Source organism: Trichosurus vulpecula, chromosome 6 (genome assembly GCF_011100635.1).
Source record: "Trichosurus vulpecula isolate mTriVul1 chromosome 6, mTriVul1.pri, whole genome shotgun sequence".
In the NCBI taxonomy this organism is placed as follows: Eukaryota; Metazoa; Chordata; class Mammalia; order Diprotodontia; family Phalangeridae; genus Trichosurus; species Trichosurus vulpecula.
The window spans coordinates 229,472,188-229,489,914 of record NC_050578.1 but is presented as its reverse complement, the minus strand read 5'-3'; the positions used below and the strand labels follow the sequence as shown (position 1 = coordinate 229,489,914).

At 46.0% G+C, this 17,727-nt stretch overlaps 1 protein-coding gene across 8 annotated transcripts in view; it reads right to left on the bottom strand.

Moving 5' to 3' along the window:
- Positions 1-15,307: 15,307 nt before the first annotated feature.
- Positions 15,308-17,727, bottom strand: part of MICAL2 (microtubule associated monooxygenase, calponin and LIM domain containing 2) — a 161,792-nt gene continuing 159,372 nt past the window's right edge. For 5 of the 8 annotated variants that reach the window (XM_036762439.1, XM_036762444.1, XM_036762445.1 and 2 more), the window contains one exon: positions 15,308-16,535. In XM_036762439.1, coding sequence (XP_036618334.1) covers positions 16,495-16,535 — 41 coding nt within the window. In that variant the 3' untranslated portion in view covers positions 15,308-16,494. The remainder of the gene's footprint in view (positions 16,536-17,727) is intronic. The other 3 variants (XM_036762443.1, XM_036762446.1, XM_036762442.1) reach the window with 2 other exon arrangements.

The window sequence follows — 17,727 nt, the reverse complement described above, 5'->3', positions numbered from 1 at the left end:
ATGAATGAGGGAATAGACTTGTGCTCCTTGATCCTAAAGGGCAGGACTACAAACAAGAAGAAATTGTGTAGAGGCAGATTTAGGCATGTTAGGGAAAACAAAAAGGAAAACAAAACAAAAAATAATTTCTCATCAGTTAGTTATCCAAAAGGTAGTAGTTATCAGAAGCTGAATTTGAACCCAGATCCTCTGACTGGAGCATTACCATGCCTCCTACTCTCTCTGCCACTAGCTTCTTCTACTCTCTCAGGCGAAATGTTACTCACCCTTTGAGACTCAGCTCATATATCACCTCCTCTGGCAAGCCTGGTCCCTCCAGTCAGAACCTTGCAAAGTAAGTACATTGTAGCTCACTATAGCTACTTTGTATCACAGCTATTTGAGTGGGTTTTATCTCCTCTAATAAACTGTGGCTCACATCTTCTCTGACTGTATCTGGGGGGAGGCTTGGAGTATTAGAAAAAGACAGGAAGACCTGAGTTCAAGGTCTTTCTTTGATACATGCTACGTGTATGATCTGCTCAAGTGACTTAACCTCTTAGTGCTCTAAGCAAGTTTCTAAGAATAGAAGTGATAATGATGGTGGTGACCTGCTTTGGTAGAGGGAGCTCCCTCATCTGGGAGTTCCGTTTGATCAACAAAGTACAGGCCCAGTCTCTATTTCTGATCTCATAGGATTGTAGATTTCATGCTGTAAGGTCCTTACAGGTAATCTGCCCAACCACTTGACTTTTTAAGGGAGAAAACAGACCCAGAGAGATTAGGGATTCAACCCATCACCCAGGTATCAAGCTTGGATTTGAACCCATGTTCTTTGATTCCAAACACAGTGTTGTTGCCAATGCCACATTATCTCTTCTGGTAAAATTGAGTAAAGTACCACGCTGGCATTTAGGAAATACTTACTGAATGAACAAAAGCAAAAATAAAATGGATAAATAAATAAATACTCACCATTAGCTGCCTTTGACTCTTCAAGGTACCCAACACCTGTCCTCATGGTTTGGGGAACAGTCAGAGAAACCTGCTGTTGGAGAAGCTCTGGGCAGGGCAGGTGGTCAGCCCTTGATGCTCTCTCCCCAGGAAACTGCATATTGGAAGAATCACCCCCAGGATCTGATTCCGTCTCAGAGCTGTAATGAGAGAGGGGGGAAGACACATCCAAATAGCCCCCAGGAGCCTATATTCATTGGATTCCTTCCTCCAGCCTGGGCCTAATTCACCTCCATACTTCCTCTACCCCAATGCCAGGCCCCTCAGAGAGGATGAATAAAGTTCTAAGATGCTGGCCGATTCCTGAAAGAACCCAGAAGCTCCTAGACTTACAAGGACAGGGCCTTAGAGGTCTTTGAGTACACTCTGCTCATTTTACAGGTGAGGAAACTGAGGCCCAGGGATAGTAAGGACTTAGCCAGGGCCACGAAACTATGACAAGCCTCATCATCCTCCACTGCCTCATTTCACTGGGAGCAGCCTAGACGTGTCCTCAGCTAGCGTTCAATGCTCCAGTTGACCTGATAATAAATCAAAAGTGGGAGAGCGAGGGATGGGAGCTGTGCTCTTGAGTTTGGGTGGCCACCTTGGACTTTTCTCACCTCATACCCTCCAGCTGATATCATGAGCATTACTCTCAATTCCAGTGGGTAGAGTGCTGGGCTTGGAGTCAGGAACACCCAAGTTTAAATCTGGCCTCAGACACCTGCTAAGCTATATGACCTCGGTCAAGTCACTTAACTTCTGTTTGCCTCAGTTTCCTCATCTGTAAAATCAGGATCATAACAGCACCTCTCTTCTAGGGTTGTTGTAAGGATCAAATAAGCTATTAATTGTAAAGCACTTGGCACAGTGCCTGGCACATAGTAGGCACTATATAATGTTAGTTATTAATTATGTTTCTCAGTTTTGTGGTTTCTTTCACTCCTAGGATAGAATTTTGTTTCCTAGAGTCCTCCTATGGGTCTCCCTTTCTATTTACATCCCTTACGCTCCCTGGCCTGGCTCACTACTTCTCCAACTACCCTTTACTCCCAGGAAAAGCACTACTTTATGGGCAACTGAAGAGGCTCGAAGATTCAAGCAGGTTCCTACTGAGTCCAGTGTAAGCCAGGTCACTTTGAAAATTGGATAGAAAGATCTGAACTGAAAGCAACACTCTCTGGACCAAGCCCCTTCTGGCTTTGCCGCTAACCCACTGACCTGGGGCAAGCCACTTTCCTAAGGTTGGTGAAGTCAAAAGTACATGGGATTTGGAGTCCCAATCCCCAAATCCAAATTCTAAATCCCCAATTCAATGGCTCTGCCAGCGGATGCTTGGGCAGGGTACTTTCCCTCAGAAAATGCGCTTTGACAAGAGCAGATATTCCAGATAACTGGAGCTTAATTCTGTAAATGCTGAAGCTTTTTTAAACTGTTAAATATTTTGGAAAGATAGGATGAGGAAAAGGGACTGTAACTGTAATTTCATTGACACAGAGAATTCCAGGATGATGTAGAAACTTCCTCTGCCAATGGAGGTTGACACCTTCTTTCTAGTTCTAGTCTTAGAGAATTGCTTCAAGCATGGGGAGTATGTATTTTCTGTATACCCTGCCCCACCTTCCCGCAGCCTTCTTTAAAAGATGACTTAGGGTCATCAAGAGTCCAAGTCAGGAGGAGGAAGAAGAGAGCAAAGTGCTAGGCTTCAGTCTGCGGGGCTAGAGGCAGTGGAGGGACAGGATGACCCAGGTTTGAATCCTGCCTTTGGCATTACTGGCTGACTGAAGCTGGCTAAGTCGCCAGGCTGCACTCCTGACTCTCCAGACCTTCTCTACCAAGCCCCGGAAGCCTCCTAAGGCTGAAAGTTCATCGCAACCCTGGAATCTTCACCTTGGGAGTCCCCTCTACCCCGGGGTCTCTCTTTCTGCTAGGCTGGTTCCTCCAGGAGGATGCCTGGGCCAGGCATGGCTTCATTCCTATCCAGACTGCATCCCTCTCTGGAGTTTCTCTCCCAGCCCTCTTCCCAGGTCACAACAGCTCCTCGTTATATATTATCTTTCCCTTTAGAACACTCAAGAGACTGCTTATGGTCCTCCAAGGACTTCAGGGCACAGGCTGTGTGTCTTACTGATAGGAAGCACTTAATGCTTGCTCAATCACTCCTACTCTGAGCTTCGATTTCCTCATTTGCAAAATCAGAGGATTGGCCTTGATTATCCCAAAGGGCCCTTCCAGCTCTAAATGAGTGATCCGGTAAGGAAGCGCTCTCTACTGATATGTCTTGGGACCTTCTCATTAGAGCAGACATTCTGGACCTTTTGGGTGTCATGGACCCCTCAGCCAGGCAGGGGAGGCCCAGGGATCCCTTCTCAGAATAATGCATCAGATAACAATATAGAATCACAAAGGAAAACCAATTCTATTGAAATAAAGTTACCAAAATATTTATAAAAAATAATTTTACAGATTCCAGAGAGGCTAAATAACTTGTCCAGGGTCACCCAGCCAGTATGGCTCCTCCCTCTGGGCCCTCTTCAGACTTTCCCTTAATGATTTAGGATTAAGAAGATAGGATAGGAGGAAGTCCTGGGAGGATGGGGGAAGGGTGGGGAAATGTGGGAAGGCAGACAGAGTGCTGGACCCGGGATCAACAAGGCCTGATTCTGATACTCATTAGTGATATGTAAATTTGGGAGGAAGAAAAAGAGGAGGAGGAGGAGGAGGAGGACGAGGAGGAGGAGGGGGAGGGGGAGGAGGAGGAGGAGGAGGAGGAGGAGGAGGAGGAGGAGGAGGAGGAGGAGGAGGAGGAGGAGGAGGGGGAGGGGGAGGAAGAGGAGGGGGGGAGGGGGAGGAAGAGGAGAAACAATGTTGCTAAATGAGTCATAAAGTCCTTTTAGCCCAAAGTTGTATTCTCTCTCTCTCTCTCTCTCTGTGTCTCTGTCTGTGTGTCTCTGTCTCTCTGTGTGTCTCTCTGTCTCTGTCTCTCTCTTTCTCTGTCTCTCTCTTCCTCTCCTTCCCCCTCTTTCCCTCCCCTTTCTCTCTTTCTTCCTATCTCTCCCTCTCCCTCCCTCCCTCCTTCCCCTCTCTCTTTTTCACACACACACACACACACACACACACACACACACACAGTGTCCACTGATGCACACATTGTCTGGTAAGAGGTCCAAAGGATCTACAAGGTCAACCACTGGGGCATGATGTGCCTCATGTGAGGTGCAGCAGGATGTGTGTGGTCTCTCCTGCTTGGGCCCGCTGCCTGCAGAGTGACTCACTCCTCTGGGTGGAGAAGACCACAGGGTAAGGAGACCCACAGCCACGGCACTTTCCCTGCTCTCCAGCAGAGGGGATGGCTGGATCAGAAATCCTGGTTGAGGCCAGTGCTTCTCTGGGAATATACGGACCTGCTGCCATCACTGGTGACCATGACACATATGGCCAGGATGCCATCTTCATTCCCTTCTCCCTCGGGGCTAATTTTCACAGAGGTCCATTCTGCAGGAAACAAAACACTCTGGCCGTCCACATCGCAGGGTCCAGGGAGGCTCTTTGGCTTTTTGGGGGAGGTTGGCTCGTCTGCTGAGAGGAGAAAATCTGCTAAATAGACAAGGCAATGAATAGCTGGCTCACCTTGGAACCCCACACCTTTGTTGCCTTGGTCCCTCAGGGATGTAAGATCACATCAAGAGAAGGGGCTTCTAACACATAGGAAGACAGGGAAGGCTCCATGTAGCTCTGCCCCCATCATCCTCATCACACGTTCTCCCTTCCTTCTGTGACCATCATCAGACCCTCCGTCTCCTTCTAATGGCTCTTGTCCCCCTCTCAATCACCCTGTACCCATCCTCCACCCACCTTCTTGGGCCTCAACACTCACCCCCTGGTATCCTTTAAGGCAGGCATTCCAGGAGCTTGCCCCGGGTAACAAGAGTGTTTGCTTTAGCTATGGGCATGAGGTCCAGGAGCATGGACTGAAAGGGCAGAGACCACAGGGCAAAGGGCACAGAAGCAAGTATCATGTGGAGAAAGCTCTTACTACAGGACCTCTGCGGTTCAGGCTAACAGAATCGGCATGTGATCCAAAGTGCAAAGTGGACAGGCTACAACCTTGGCCCCTGCCAACAGGTGAGCCAGATGCAGGTGTCCCTCAGCTGAGCATGAGCACCACCCTTAGTTGGTACACGGGAGCTCTGGGTTGTACTTAGGATGCTGAGCATCATGGGACTGGCTACCTGCTAGATGTCTTCTCCTGTCTCAGACTCACCTTACTGCAAATTCCTTGTGCTCCCCGCAAGGAAATAATAATAACTAACATTTATACAGTGCCTACTATGTGCTAGACACTGTGCTAAGTGCTTTTGCAAATATTATCTCATTTGCAAATATTATCACAACAACCCTAAGAGATAGGTACTATAATTATCCCCATTTTACAGAGAAGAAAACTGAGGCAAGCAGAGATTGAGTGACTTGCTCAGGGTCACACAGCTAGGGTCTGAGCCTAGATTTGAGCTCAGATCTTCCTGACCCCAGGCCCACACTCTATCCACTGCACCATGTGAATGTTAGAGGGAGCTGGTCAAGCTTTAACTATTCGCTTAATTAATTAACTAGCTAACTAATTAATAAAATATTTGATTATTAAAAATGGACAATAAAGCCAACATGGTGTTCCTTGGTTCAGGCTGTCCATTTGCTCCTTCCTAAGTCCTCAAGGTAGTTCCAAACACTTTGAAATAGACCAAAAACACATCAGACCCCATGGGAGTCAGGAGCCCTGGGTTCTAGTTTCAATTCTGCCAGCTTTGGGGAGGACTTCCCTTCTCCATTCATCAGGTTCTTCACCATAAGGGAGGGGTCCAGGTGTTTTCTGATGGCCCTATCTGCTCTGATATTCTAGGATAAGCACCAGATTCTCTAGGAAGCTTGAGAAAGAAAAATGCTAATAGTGAGCAGCTTTCCTTAAGGGGAAAAATAGGCCAGCTCTCCAGCTTGTGAGGAGAATGTGATGGGATAACCAGCTTCTCCTTAAGAGCCTGGCAGAGGCCTATCACAGTCTGAGCCAAAGGCCCAAAGGCAGAATAACAAGACCAAGTGGGGATAGCTGGCCAAAGAAATCAGTTCACCTGGTCTCCGTAGGAGCCTGCTCTGCTGAGCCTGGTGTAAAGATTTTTTTGTGAGGGTGGTGAGGGTATTGGTACCAGGGGCAGCGAGTATAGCGTGGTGGATAGAATACTAGATTTGGCGGCAGGGAATCCTGGGTTCAAATCCTTCTCAGATATTTACTAACGCCTGGACTCTGAGCAAATGACTTTAACTTCTCCTTGTTTCTGGTCTCTTCCCCCTGCCCCCAGAGGCCTTTAAATGTCTGCCTAGAGCCATAGCGACTTCCCCCAGAAAAGAGGGGAGGAAGGTGAAACCGGACGATAGTTGTTCTCACCGTTGTAAGTTCAGTCACTTCAGTTGTGTCTGACCCTTTGTGACCCCATTTGGGGTTCTCTTGGCCAAGACACTGCAGTGGTTTATTTCCTTCTCCAGCTCATTTTACAGATAAGGAAATGAATGCAAATAGCGTGAAGTGACTCGCCCAGGGCCACATAGCAAGTAAGTGTCTGAGGCTGGATAGAACAAGGCCTTTTAAAGAATGAGAGGTCTAGAGTTGAAAGAAATTTTAGAGGCCATTGAATCCATCTCCCTCATTTTGCAGATGAATAAACTGAGTCACAGAAGGTTAAGTGACTTGCCCAGAGTCACATAGCTAGCAAGTATCTGAGGTAGCATTTGAACCCAGAATTTCTTTCCTCCAAATCCAGTGCCCCAGGGATTACATTATGCTGTGTCCCTCACTATTGCTTTCCACCAACCCACAGGCACAATAAATTTGCAGACAGACTCTCCAGGTGACTCAGAGGATGCCAGTCCTCTAACTCTCTTCAACACCTCCTGGAGGCCCAAGTGCTGGCTTTTTTCTTCCTTTGTCAGAAACAGAGGCATCTCAAAGGGAAAATGTGAAGTTACAGTCCAGCAGAAGAAACTGATGCCCTCCAGGGCCCTTCTGTTCATAGCATTCGATGCTCATGTCTGCCTGTTAACACTTGAAAGGAAAGGCCCCTAAAATATAGGACCTGAACCCCCCATCCCAGGACAAGGGAGGTTGGAGAAGTGAAGATGGAACTCTCTGGTGGAGCCTCCTTGGGCACAGCTGCTCCTAGTGGGATCAGGACCAAGGCAAATGATGCTGTATTCACCATAGCCTCCCACCCCACCCCCCCAACACATCTGTAGAACACTTGATGAAATCAGATGGCAAGGGACATGGAGGGCGGCCTGGAAGGGAAGGCCATTACAAAGGACTAAGGAAGGGGGGAAGGGCAGTCCCACCTCTTTAACTCCACGACTGGTGAGGAAAGGAGAGCTTGGAACAAGGTTGGTCAGGTGGGGTGGAATAAAGGGCTGATCCTGAACTTCCTTTGAACCTCACACCTTTTTTCAATTTTAGTACCAGCCAGCAAAATCACCTTCAGACAGTATGGAGGCATGGGGAAAAGTATTGGATTTGGAGTCAAGAGAACCCAAGTTTAATGACTGGCTCTGCTCTTTACTTGTGTGTCCTTAGACAAGTTACTTAATCTTTCTGGGCCAGGTCCCTCATATGTAAAATGAAAGGGTTGAGTTAGATAATGTCTAAAGTCAACTCCACTTGAAAATCTATGATCCTCTGGTCTCAGAACCCCGGTTGGTTCCTTGAGTCAATGTTCATTGGCTATACAAATGGAGCTTCCCAAAGTGTGAGAATACTCAACATGGTACCCTACAGCCAACATTGTTCTAGGATTGTGGCCATGGTGTGATTGAGGAGAGGGCAGGGCCAGGGGTCTCTCAAACACTGAAAGGAATTGTGCTCAGGAGGGAGGAAGATCTGGGTTCCAATCCCACTGGAGACATTTTCTATCTATAGGACTCTGGGAAAATCATTTAACCTCTCTGTGTGCCATGTGCATCTACAAAATGGCAGCGGCCTCGGTGGTTTCTACTCAGTGGTGCCTGAGGTCTCTTCTAGCTCTGGATCTTGTGATTTCCTGGGCTTTCCGGCCACACAAAGTCCAGCTTCCTCAGTGAAAAGGCTGGCAGAGGCCCTGGTCCCTTTCTTGGGCAGAGTGGATAGAGAGCTGGGCCTGGAGTCAAGGAGACCTGAGTTCAAATCGAGCCTGATGCTTACTAGTTGTGTGACCGGAGCAAGTCACTTAATCTCTGTTGGCATCGATTTCCTCAACTATAAAGTGGGGATAATAATAGCATCTACCTCTCAGGGTTGCTGTGAGGTTCAAAAATGAGAAAATAATTTTAAAGCACTTAGCACGTACCTGGCACATAGTAGGCTCTTCATCAAGGTTTATTCCATTCTCTTTCCTTCCCCTTCCCCTCAATTTCCTCATCCGTATGAGTTGGCCTCTGAACTGCAGAGCTCTATAATTCTTTATTATATCCCAATAGTTGCTGGGGTGGGAGTGTCCTCCTGCAGATCATGCTTTCGAAAGGGAACCTGGACCCAAGATATAATTTTGGTTTTGTTTTGTTTTTGAAGGGGGGAAGGCAGGGCAATTGGGGTTAAATGACTTGCCCAAGGTCACACAGCTAGTACATGTATCAAGTGTCTAAGGCCAGATTTGAACTCCAGGGCCGGTGCTCTGCTCCCTGGGCCACCTAGCTGCCCCAATTTATAATTTTGGACAAGTCATCACTTTGTCTCCCTCAATTTCTCTGCTTATAAAATAGAGGCACATTGGACTCTAGACTCTTCTTTCCAGCTCTGACTTCTGTGAAACTTCTCCTGGACATGTAGTTCAGGGGCCTTCTTGGGGGAGAAGGACATTTCCCACTCGCCATGGGAAGGAGCTGCTTTTACTCAGGATTATAGGCTTGTGTGGTTTCACCCAGGCCCCCTGGGCAGGGGCCTAGAGCTAATCCAGAATTTGAAGGTGATAAATCCCCTTCCTTTGCCTGGTTAATAATAAATAATGATAATAACTGACTGATAGAGCACTTTTTGCAAAGTTTGCTCTTGTAGCTTAAAACTGCACTGAGACTTTCGGAACCCCCTTGCATATGCCTGCGAGATCTCGTTTCATCCTAAAAACACGCAAGAGGGAGGGAAAGCTCTGGCAGAACCTGGCTCTGCTACTTGTAACCTGTATGATTGCACACAAGTTACTTACCCTTCTAGTCTTCCTGCGAAATGAGTGGGGTTGGACTCACAGGTTCGTCAGGTACCTAATAACTCTACGATTCTATGAAAAACCCTTGAAGGTGATTATGTCCATTTTATAGAAGTGGAAACTGAGTCTCATAGAGGAACCGGCCTTGCTCACAATCACACAGCTCAAGTGATGTTGTTGTTCAGTCACATCTGACTCTTTCTGACCCCGTCTGAGGTTTTCTTGGCAAAGATACTCCAGTGGTTTGTCATTTCCTTCTTCAGCTTATTTTACAGATGAGGAAACTGAGGCAAGCAGGGTTAAGTGACTTGCCCTAGGTCACACAGCCAGGAAGTGTCTGAGGCTGGATTTGAACTCAGGTCTTTCCAACTCCAGGCCGGGTGCTCTATTCCCTGTACCACCTACCTGCTCAATTTAAGTGATGGGATTTGATCCTAGGTCTCTCTTGACTCCAAGGCCATGACACTCTACCCACAACAACACACAGCCTCATATCTAACTGATTAGGCCAAGTTCAGGATGGTCAGTCATGGCAGGAGGGACATGGGACCCAGCTCACTGCTTGAGAAGCTAGGCCCCACCCTAGGGAGACCTTAGAGCTATCTAATGACCTCTAAGATCCCTCCCATCAGTCTATGCATAAGTAATATAGTAATCACAGAAACAGCTCACATCACCAAGGCCATTTAAAAGTTGATAAAGCTCTCCCCTCAAAACAGCTCTGTGAGGTAGAGGGGGCAATTAACAACCCCATTTTAAACATGAGGAAACTGATGCAGAGAGTTTCGATGACCTTCCCACAGTCACAGAGCTAGGAAATGGCAGAGCCAGGATTTGAATCCTGTTCTCTTGGCTTTTGGTCTTGTTTTTAAGTCCAGTGGGGTTTGTACCCTATTACATTATACTGTACAGCTGCTGCTCTTGAGATTCATGGTAAGAGGCAAACTATTACAGAAGTGATCAGGCTAGCACTCTGAGTCACAACAGAGGTAGCCAAGGCTTCTGGATTTGAGAAGCCAGCCAGCCAGGGATAGCTGTCACCAGAGCCAGGGCAAGGAGACCCTGATTTCCCTACCCCATCCCCCAACAAGCTGCCTGTCTCACCACACCCTCTCAATCCAAAGGGAGGGGTTATCCTATTCTTTGGGAAGGTCCCAGTATCCAGCAGAGTAGAACCAAGTGGGATCTTCCTGGAGGGGATAAGGTGATGAGAAACCACAGCCAAGCTTCCCTGTGGGCTGGGCAGAAGGGCTGCAAGAATTCTGTTCAGGCCCCAGTTTTTGGGAGACAGGGAGACATCTGAAGAATAATGAGCATAGGCCACCTGGAGGCACTTGGTTGGGTCCATGGGACAGACTGAAGTGTTGGGGTCTCTTGTTTTCCTTAGACTTTTAAGGAAAGAACCAATGGAATAAACACATTGTTGGTGACTTTTTAAAAACCAAAGAAGCCAACAAGGATACTTGCATTCCCTGCCCAGACAGAGTATAATAGGAAGGCAGTTTGGTGAAGGGGGAAAAAAAAGAAAGAACATGGGATTTTGACATCAAAGGTCCTGGGTTTGAATCCTAACTCTGCCCCTTCATGGCTGTGTGATTCTGGGCAAGTCACAACCCCTGGGACTCAGGATGTAGAGTGTGTTGGGGGGAGTAGACTAGAGGCCTTTGCAAGGTGGTCCCTCCTATGATCCTGGCCTGGTCAACCTGGGAAGAGGACACATCGGCCGGCAACATTTCCCACCTCCCCTTTATTTAGTGGTTCTTCACATTTACCAATACTTTCACATCTATTACCTCAACAGACTAGTGAGGCAGGCAAGGTGGGTATTATCACATCCATTTTTACAGATGAAGAAACTGAGTCTCAGAGAGATTAGGTAAATTCAAGGTCACAGAGTGTAGTAGCAATTTAGATTTGAACTGATTTTCAAATCTTTCTAATAAATTGCACTGTCTTTCCAAATCGGTTTAAACAAATTGCCCCAATCTCTCTGCTGACCTCCAGTTTTGCATTTCCTACTGTCGTCTCTAAGTGGATGTCCAGTAGACATCCTAAACTCAGTATGTCTGAGCCTGAACTCATTATCCTTCCCTGCTCCTGCCTTCCTTACTGCTGTAGCAGCCATCCTCCCAGTCCCACACGTTCACAACCTAGACGTGATCCTAGACTCCTCACTATCTTTCACCCTGCCCCACCCCCCATATTCAAAGTGTTGCCAAGGCCTGCCAATTTCACCCTTTGTGACATCTCTCGAATTCACCCCCTTCTCTCCTCTGACACTGCCCCCACCCTGGTGCAGGCCCTTATCACCTCACCCCTTGACTGCTGTAACAGCCCATGTCTCAAGTTTCTCCCCATTCCAATCCATTTTTCATTCAGCCTCTAAAATGATTTTCCTAGAACACAAGATCACATCTACCCCCTACTCAATAAACTCCAGTAGCTCCCTATTGCCCCCAGAATCAAATTTTAAAATCCTCTTTTTTGGCATTCAAAGCCCTTCATAACCGAGCCCCCCCTCCTACCTTTCCAGTCTTCTCCCACCTTACTCCCTGCCATGTTTCCCTTCAATCCAATGACACTGGCCTCCTGGCTGTTCCACAAACAAGACTCTCTCTTTCTCTCTCTTGTCTGGACATTTTCTCTGGCTGTCTCCCATGCCTGGAATGTCATCCCTCCCTTCACTCTGACCACTGACTTCCCTGACTTCCTCTAAGTCCCAACTAAAATCCTACCTTCTACAGGAAGCCTTCCCCAGCCTCTCTTCATTCCAGTGTTTTTCCTCTTTTAATTATTTCTTATTTATTTTGCATAGAGCTTGCTTTGCATATATTTGCTTGCGTGTTGTCTCCCCCATTAGACTTTAAGCTTCTCAAGGGCGGTGATTGTCTTTTACTTCCCAGCCCCACCCCTCCCTGCCCCAGTGCTTAGCACAGTACCTCCCATATAGTAGGTACTTAATAAATGTTTATTAAATTGAAAATGAACTAACAAGTGTTTTTGCAAACCTTAACGGGGGTATGGAAAGGAAAGTCTTCTCTCTTCTTTGGTTGGCCTGCTCACTCCCCCTGCCAGCCAATCAAGAACTCGAAGGAATCCAATCCTTCCACATGGAACTGTCCCCACAGCCAGAAACCAATAACTCCCAGAAAGTGTTTGCCTAGGTTGGGGGCAGGTAGATGGGTGGCACTGAGGAGATGTCTCTTACTAGTGGATGTACAACTCATATTCCCTCCTGCATAGACCCGGCACCTGAGCCCATTCCAGCACAGCCCCTGCCCTACTGATTTTGTGCCGCAAGTCAGTCCTGTTTACCTCTAGCAGAACTGTGTTGGGAAGGAGTCTGGTCCTATAAAGCCCCGCATATGGACAGTGAGGTGGGAAACACCACTGTTGGCCCCCACGAGTACGCCACCAGAAGGACTTTGCGACACCAGGGACCGCCTCCTTGAGGACTCTCCTTCCCAGAGGATTCATTAACTGAAGCATTGTCGTATACATTGCTTCCTATTACCTCCAATCCTGCCCACAAAGACTGTGCTGAGTCCTCTGTGTCATGACTGAAAACAAGTGAGCCATTAGTGGGGACTTTAAAGTCTGTTATATTGAGATACAGTTGCAATGAGATTGGAGAATATTCAGCTGAAGGTCTGCGAAAGGCTGATTTTTTTTTGCATCATTAACATGTGTATATCGATTGAAGTACTGAGTTCAAATCTAACCTCAGATACTTACTAGCTGTGTGACCCTAGACAAGTCACCTAACTTGTTTGCCTCAGTTTCCTCAACTGTTAAATCGGAATAAGAACAGCACCTGCACCTCCCCAAGCTGTTGTGAGAGTCAAATGAGACAATATTTGTAAAGTGCCAGCATGGTTCCTGGCCCATAATAGGTACTAGGGAAATGCTTGTCCCTTCCCCCTTTCATGTCTATTTGTCTCATTCGATTCTTATAATGTTCCAGAGTTAGTGGTGGAGCTGGGACCAGCATCCAATTTGTTTCACTCTGAGATGGAGGCTCTTTCCATTGGTCCACACCTTCCTACGAGTCCAAGAGGAGACCCGCAGAGAGCAATCTGAGGAAATTTGTGGCAAGATCCGATCGCATAAGACTGAATTCTTAAGGGTGATTCTTCAGACTCCCTTTCAACTATCGTAACTATCTGCTCATTCCATTTTGTTTTAAGGACTCATGATAGAAAATGCCATCCGCATCCAGAGAAAGAGCTACAGAGTCGGAATGCAGAGCAGAGTATCTTCATTTTTGTTTTGTTTTGTTTTTTCTTTCTCATTGTTTATCCCATTTGTTATAATTGTTTTTTTTTTTGGAGGGGGGAAGGCAGGGCAATTGGAGTTAAGTGACTCACCCAAGGTCACACAGCTAGTAAGTGTGTTAAGTATCTAAGGCCGAATTTGAACTCAAGTCCTTCTAACTCCAGGGCCAGTGCTCTACTCACTGCGCCACCTAGCTGTCCCCCATTATAATTCTTCTATGCAACATGACTAATATGAAAATGTGTTTAATAGAAATGGATGTGTAGAGCCCGTATCAGATTGCATGCTGTCTTGGGAAGGGAGAAGGGAGGGGGAGAACATTTAAAATTTATGGAAGTGAATGTTGAAAACTAAAAATAAATAAATAAAAGACAGTCGAGGTTAAGTGACTTGCCCAGTTGCCCAGGGTCACACAACTAGTAAGTGTCTGAGGACATATTTGAACTCAGGTCCTACTGACTCCAGAGTCGGTGCTCTATCCAGTGTGCCGCCTAACTGCCCCATCTCATTCCATTTTAAGACAGTTTTAATTGTTAAATAGTTTCCCCCTATATCAAGCAGATATCTCCCTTCTTTTGTAACTGTATCCTATTGAAACTAAGAGCCTAATTTCTCATCTGTCTTCTACCCCTGTGGACAGGGGTGTGCTGGTAAATATTTAACAATCAGCTTGCCAAGAAAAAAAAGAGTACACTCTACACACTTGTAAGTTAAATACGCATTACTTAACATCTCCTCTATCACTTTCTGAAATCTAGTAAATAAACAAAACAATAAATCAAGCCTTGATTTGTAGCATTTGCTAATTTTCAAGGTATAAATGCTCACACTGATAATTTAACAATTGGGTTTTGGGAGCCAGTTCAAACTGGATCCAGCATACCTTGGTCTTTAAGCCTTTAAGAATTTGAACACACTGATCATTCCCTCATCACTCCCACCAAGGTTAGATCAGGATGTGGCTATTACTTCCTTAATTGTGAACAATGTACTTTCACAAATGAGGTGAAGATATTACATTCATGTTCTTTGGCTCTCATGCCATATTGTTGAATCATATTGAGTTTGCAATCCAACAAAACAGCCAGATCTTTTCATGTGAACTGCTGGCTGATCATGCTTCCCTCATTCTGCGTTCATGCAGTTGATTTTTTGAACCACGTGAAGGACTTTACATTTAACCCTAATTAAATTTCAAATGCACAGGGAACTGAGGGTTTGTTGCTACTCATCCTTGGAGGAAGCCCAGATAAGAGATAGAATGGTACAGATCTGACATCTTGATTCTGAATTGTCTATTGCTCTCAGCTAATCATTGTCCCCCAAACCCTCCCCTTGTACCAATCCTTCAACTGTTAGTGTAGATTTCCATAACCAGTGTTGGTTATACTGGATATACACATTATAACATGGCCTGTTGAAAGAGTATTAACAGCATACCTCTCCTGCTGGTAGTAAACAAAGCTGGGGTGATAATGGGGACAGGCCAACTACCAATACAGCCTGGGCATAAATGGCTTTGCTGAACCTAATACCAAGAGAGCATAAGATCTACTACCAACCAAACAGTATATCCAATGTTGACAGTAGGAAAGGATAAGATGTGAAGAAAGAGAGGAAAGTGCCCTGTTAAGAACATTGGTAACAATGCCCAAATATTACCTTGGGGTAATATTTCCTTTGTTAAATGCCCCAGCATAGCCCCAAGAGTCCAAGGTCCCAGCGAGTGCAGGTGATGCCCTCAGCAGCTTAAGGGAAGGCTGAAGCCCAGAATCTATCCATGGATCCATGTCTTTAGGATAAAAAATCCCACTTCAAAAGGAAGAGAGGAAACACTGAGGTTTACAAAGAAACACATTTATTTTCATTTACAGCATCAAATACCATAAATAAAACTAAACAACGTTCAGGGTGTGCAAAATACAGGGTTCTGTGTGAACAGTTAATTACAGAACATGTCTCAAAGTCACCAAAGGTCATAAAATATGTCACAGGAGGGTTGGGAAGCTAGAAAGGTTGCAGATGAGGAGGACAGAATCTTTGGTTGGCATTCTTTAGAGAGAAGAGGACTCTGCAACGGAAGATAAATGAGAGGAAGGTAGCACCAGCTGACAGTTTGAAAAGGTGGAACCAGGCCAAAAGCCCATCCAGGGCTAACATGCATGTCCTCAAAGGACCTTGGAAGCAGTGATGTATTTCCTAGTAAGGACAGGCGGGGACAGGTATTCACACAAAGCAGGGTTGAGGAAGGCCTGGCTCTCTGCCTTTAAGAGAGCAGCTCAATTCGTTTCAAAAAGAGCACGTTCACATTGTTGCTCTGCCGCCACAAATGAATACATTGGCAGGGAAATGGCCTTTTGTAAGGACCTTGAGGAGGTTCCAGGCTTATTAGCCCAGCTGCTGCCAGATGTGGCCTGACCGTGTCCTTAACAGCATTCCATTGGCCTTTGAGGCCTGTTGCTCTGGACTAAGCTTCCTGGGCCATCTTAGTTTTTCTTAGCTATAGTGGAAAAGCTCCATCCATGACAAAGCCTTGTGTCCATGAAGGAAGTACGCAAGATCCCCAAGGCCCCGTCTGTGGCTTAGGAAGACGGCTAAGATGGGACTGCAATCACCGTTGTATAGAGGCTTCTCAAAAAGCTAGGCCTTTCTAAACAACGGTGGAGATCTCTCTACTGGCCCTGTCTCACACAGGCAGGGTTAGTACCTTCAAGGAAGGTAGGTTGGTTGTGGTATTACAACATGGTTGGCTGGATTAGGAGAGCATGCAAAAACATTGACATGCAATGCCAGGGGGGCTGGGGAAGCATAACAAGCCACTGGTATTGAATCCCACCCTGTACCATGCTATTAATTGGCCACACCCAAGCATCCATTCATTCATTCCAATAGTAGGCGCTCTAGTCTGTTCCAATCAATGCTGTTGGGGGGAAGAAGGAAGGATAAAGCTGCCCTTGAAGCATATTTGGGGTTAATAGTGGGTGCTCACAATTGGCAGGAAGACCAGTCACCTCAGAGCAGAAAGGTGTCAGCCAAGGATAGGTGGTAACACTGGAATGTTGTAAAGAACTGAAGACAGGAGTGAGACGTTGGAAAGAGAGAAAGAAGAGAGAGTTTAGTTGGGAGAGAGGCAAGAACCAAAGCAGTTTAGAAATGCTGGAAGTCATTACAAGAGTGAAATTTCCTCCAAGTCAAACCTTACTATTTCTTCAAGATATGAACCTTTCTGATGAATAGAAGCTCCTGGAGGGCAGGCATTATCTCATTTTCTGCCTCTCTATCTCTAGCACCTTGCAACAATGCTTAGTATATGGAGGGTGCTTCATAAATGCTTGCTAAATAAATAGATATTAAGATCTCAGCCCGGACCTCAAATGATAGCTAAACATTGCATTTATTTTTGATACCTGCACACGGTAGTTATAAAATGCCAACAAAAATCTCCCCCAATAGCCCTCTGGAATTAATTTCTTGGCAATGCTTTTTTTTCACTTATTCCCACCTATGTTCTGAATTCTAAAGCACCCCACCCCAAGTATATCTAGAATATTTCTGGCTTCCTCACCAGGAGGTTCATTTCTTGGAGTGAACATACATTACAGGGTCTTGTAATTCCCACTACATTGTAATTTCACATCTCACCACTTGGCTCAGTATGTGACAGTTTAGAATAGCTCTCTTATTGCTATAAATGAGACTTAGAAAAAAAAAATAAGCCTTTAGGAATGAGCCGTCCATGAAACACTTTAACTACACGGTGATTTTCAAGATGGAATGCGGATAAGAGTCTGGAAGAGCAGCGTACCCTCGAAAAAGGGGTGTGCATTGTCACCTTGAGAATGAACAGTTTTTGAAATCCCTAAGCCAAACAGTTGTGTGGTTCTGGTAGCTCCCAGATGTGCAGCAAGTGAAAGGTCCTCCCTATAACTCAGAAGCCCTCATACAAACTGGATAGGACCATTGCTTCCATCAGTCAGAGGCTAGTAATAGTCTTGGCCCCGGTAGCTAAGATTTGGCCACAGACTCCACAAGACTGCCAGCCCCCTCATTCTCCCATAAGATCTTCGGAGTCTTTACGGGAGACCTAAGGAAGCCAATTAGGCTTTCTAATTTCTAAAACTTACAAAGTCTCCCAGGTCTCCAAATAGAAGTTAACTTCAGATATAGAGTTAAAAGAAAATCCAACCGGGCTTAGAGCAGCATTATTAACTTGGGAAAATAAGGATGGGAAAGGACTTAGCATTAAGAGGATCCACTCTGA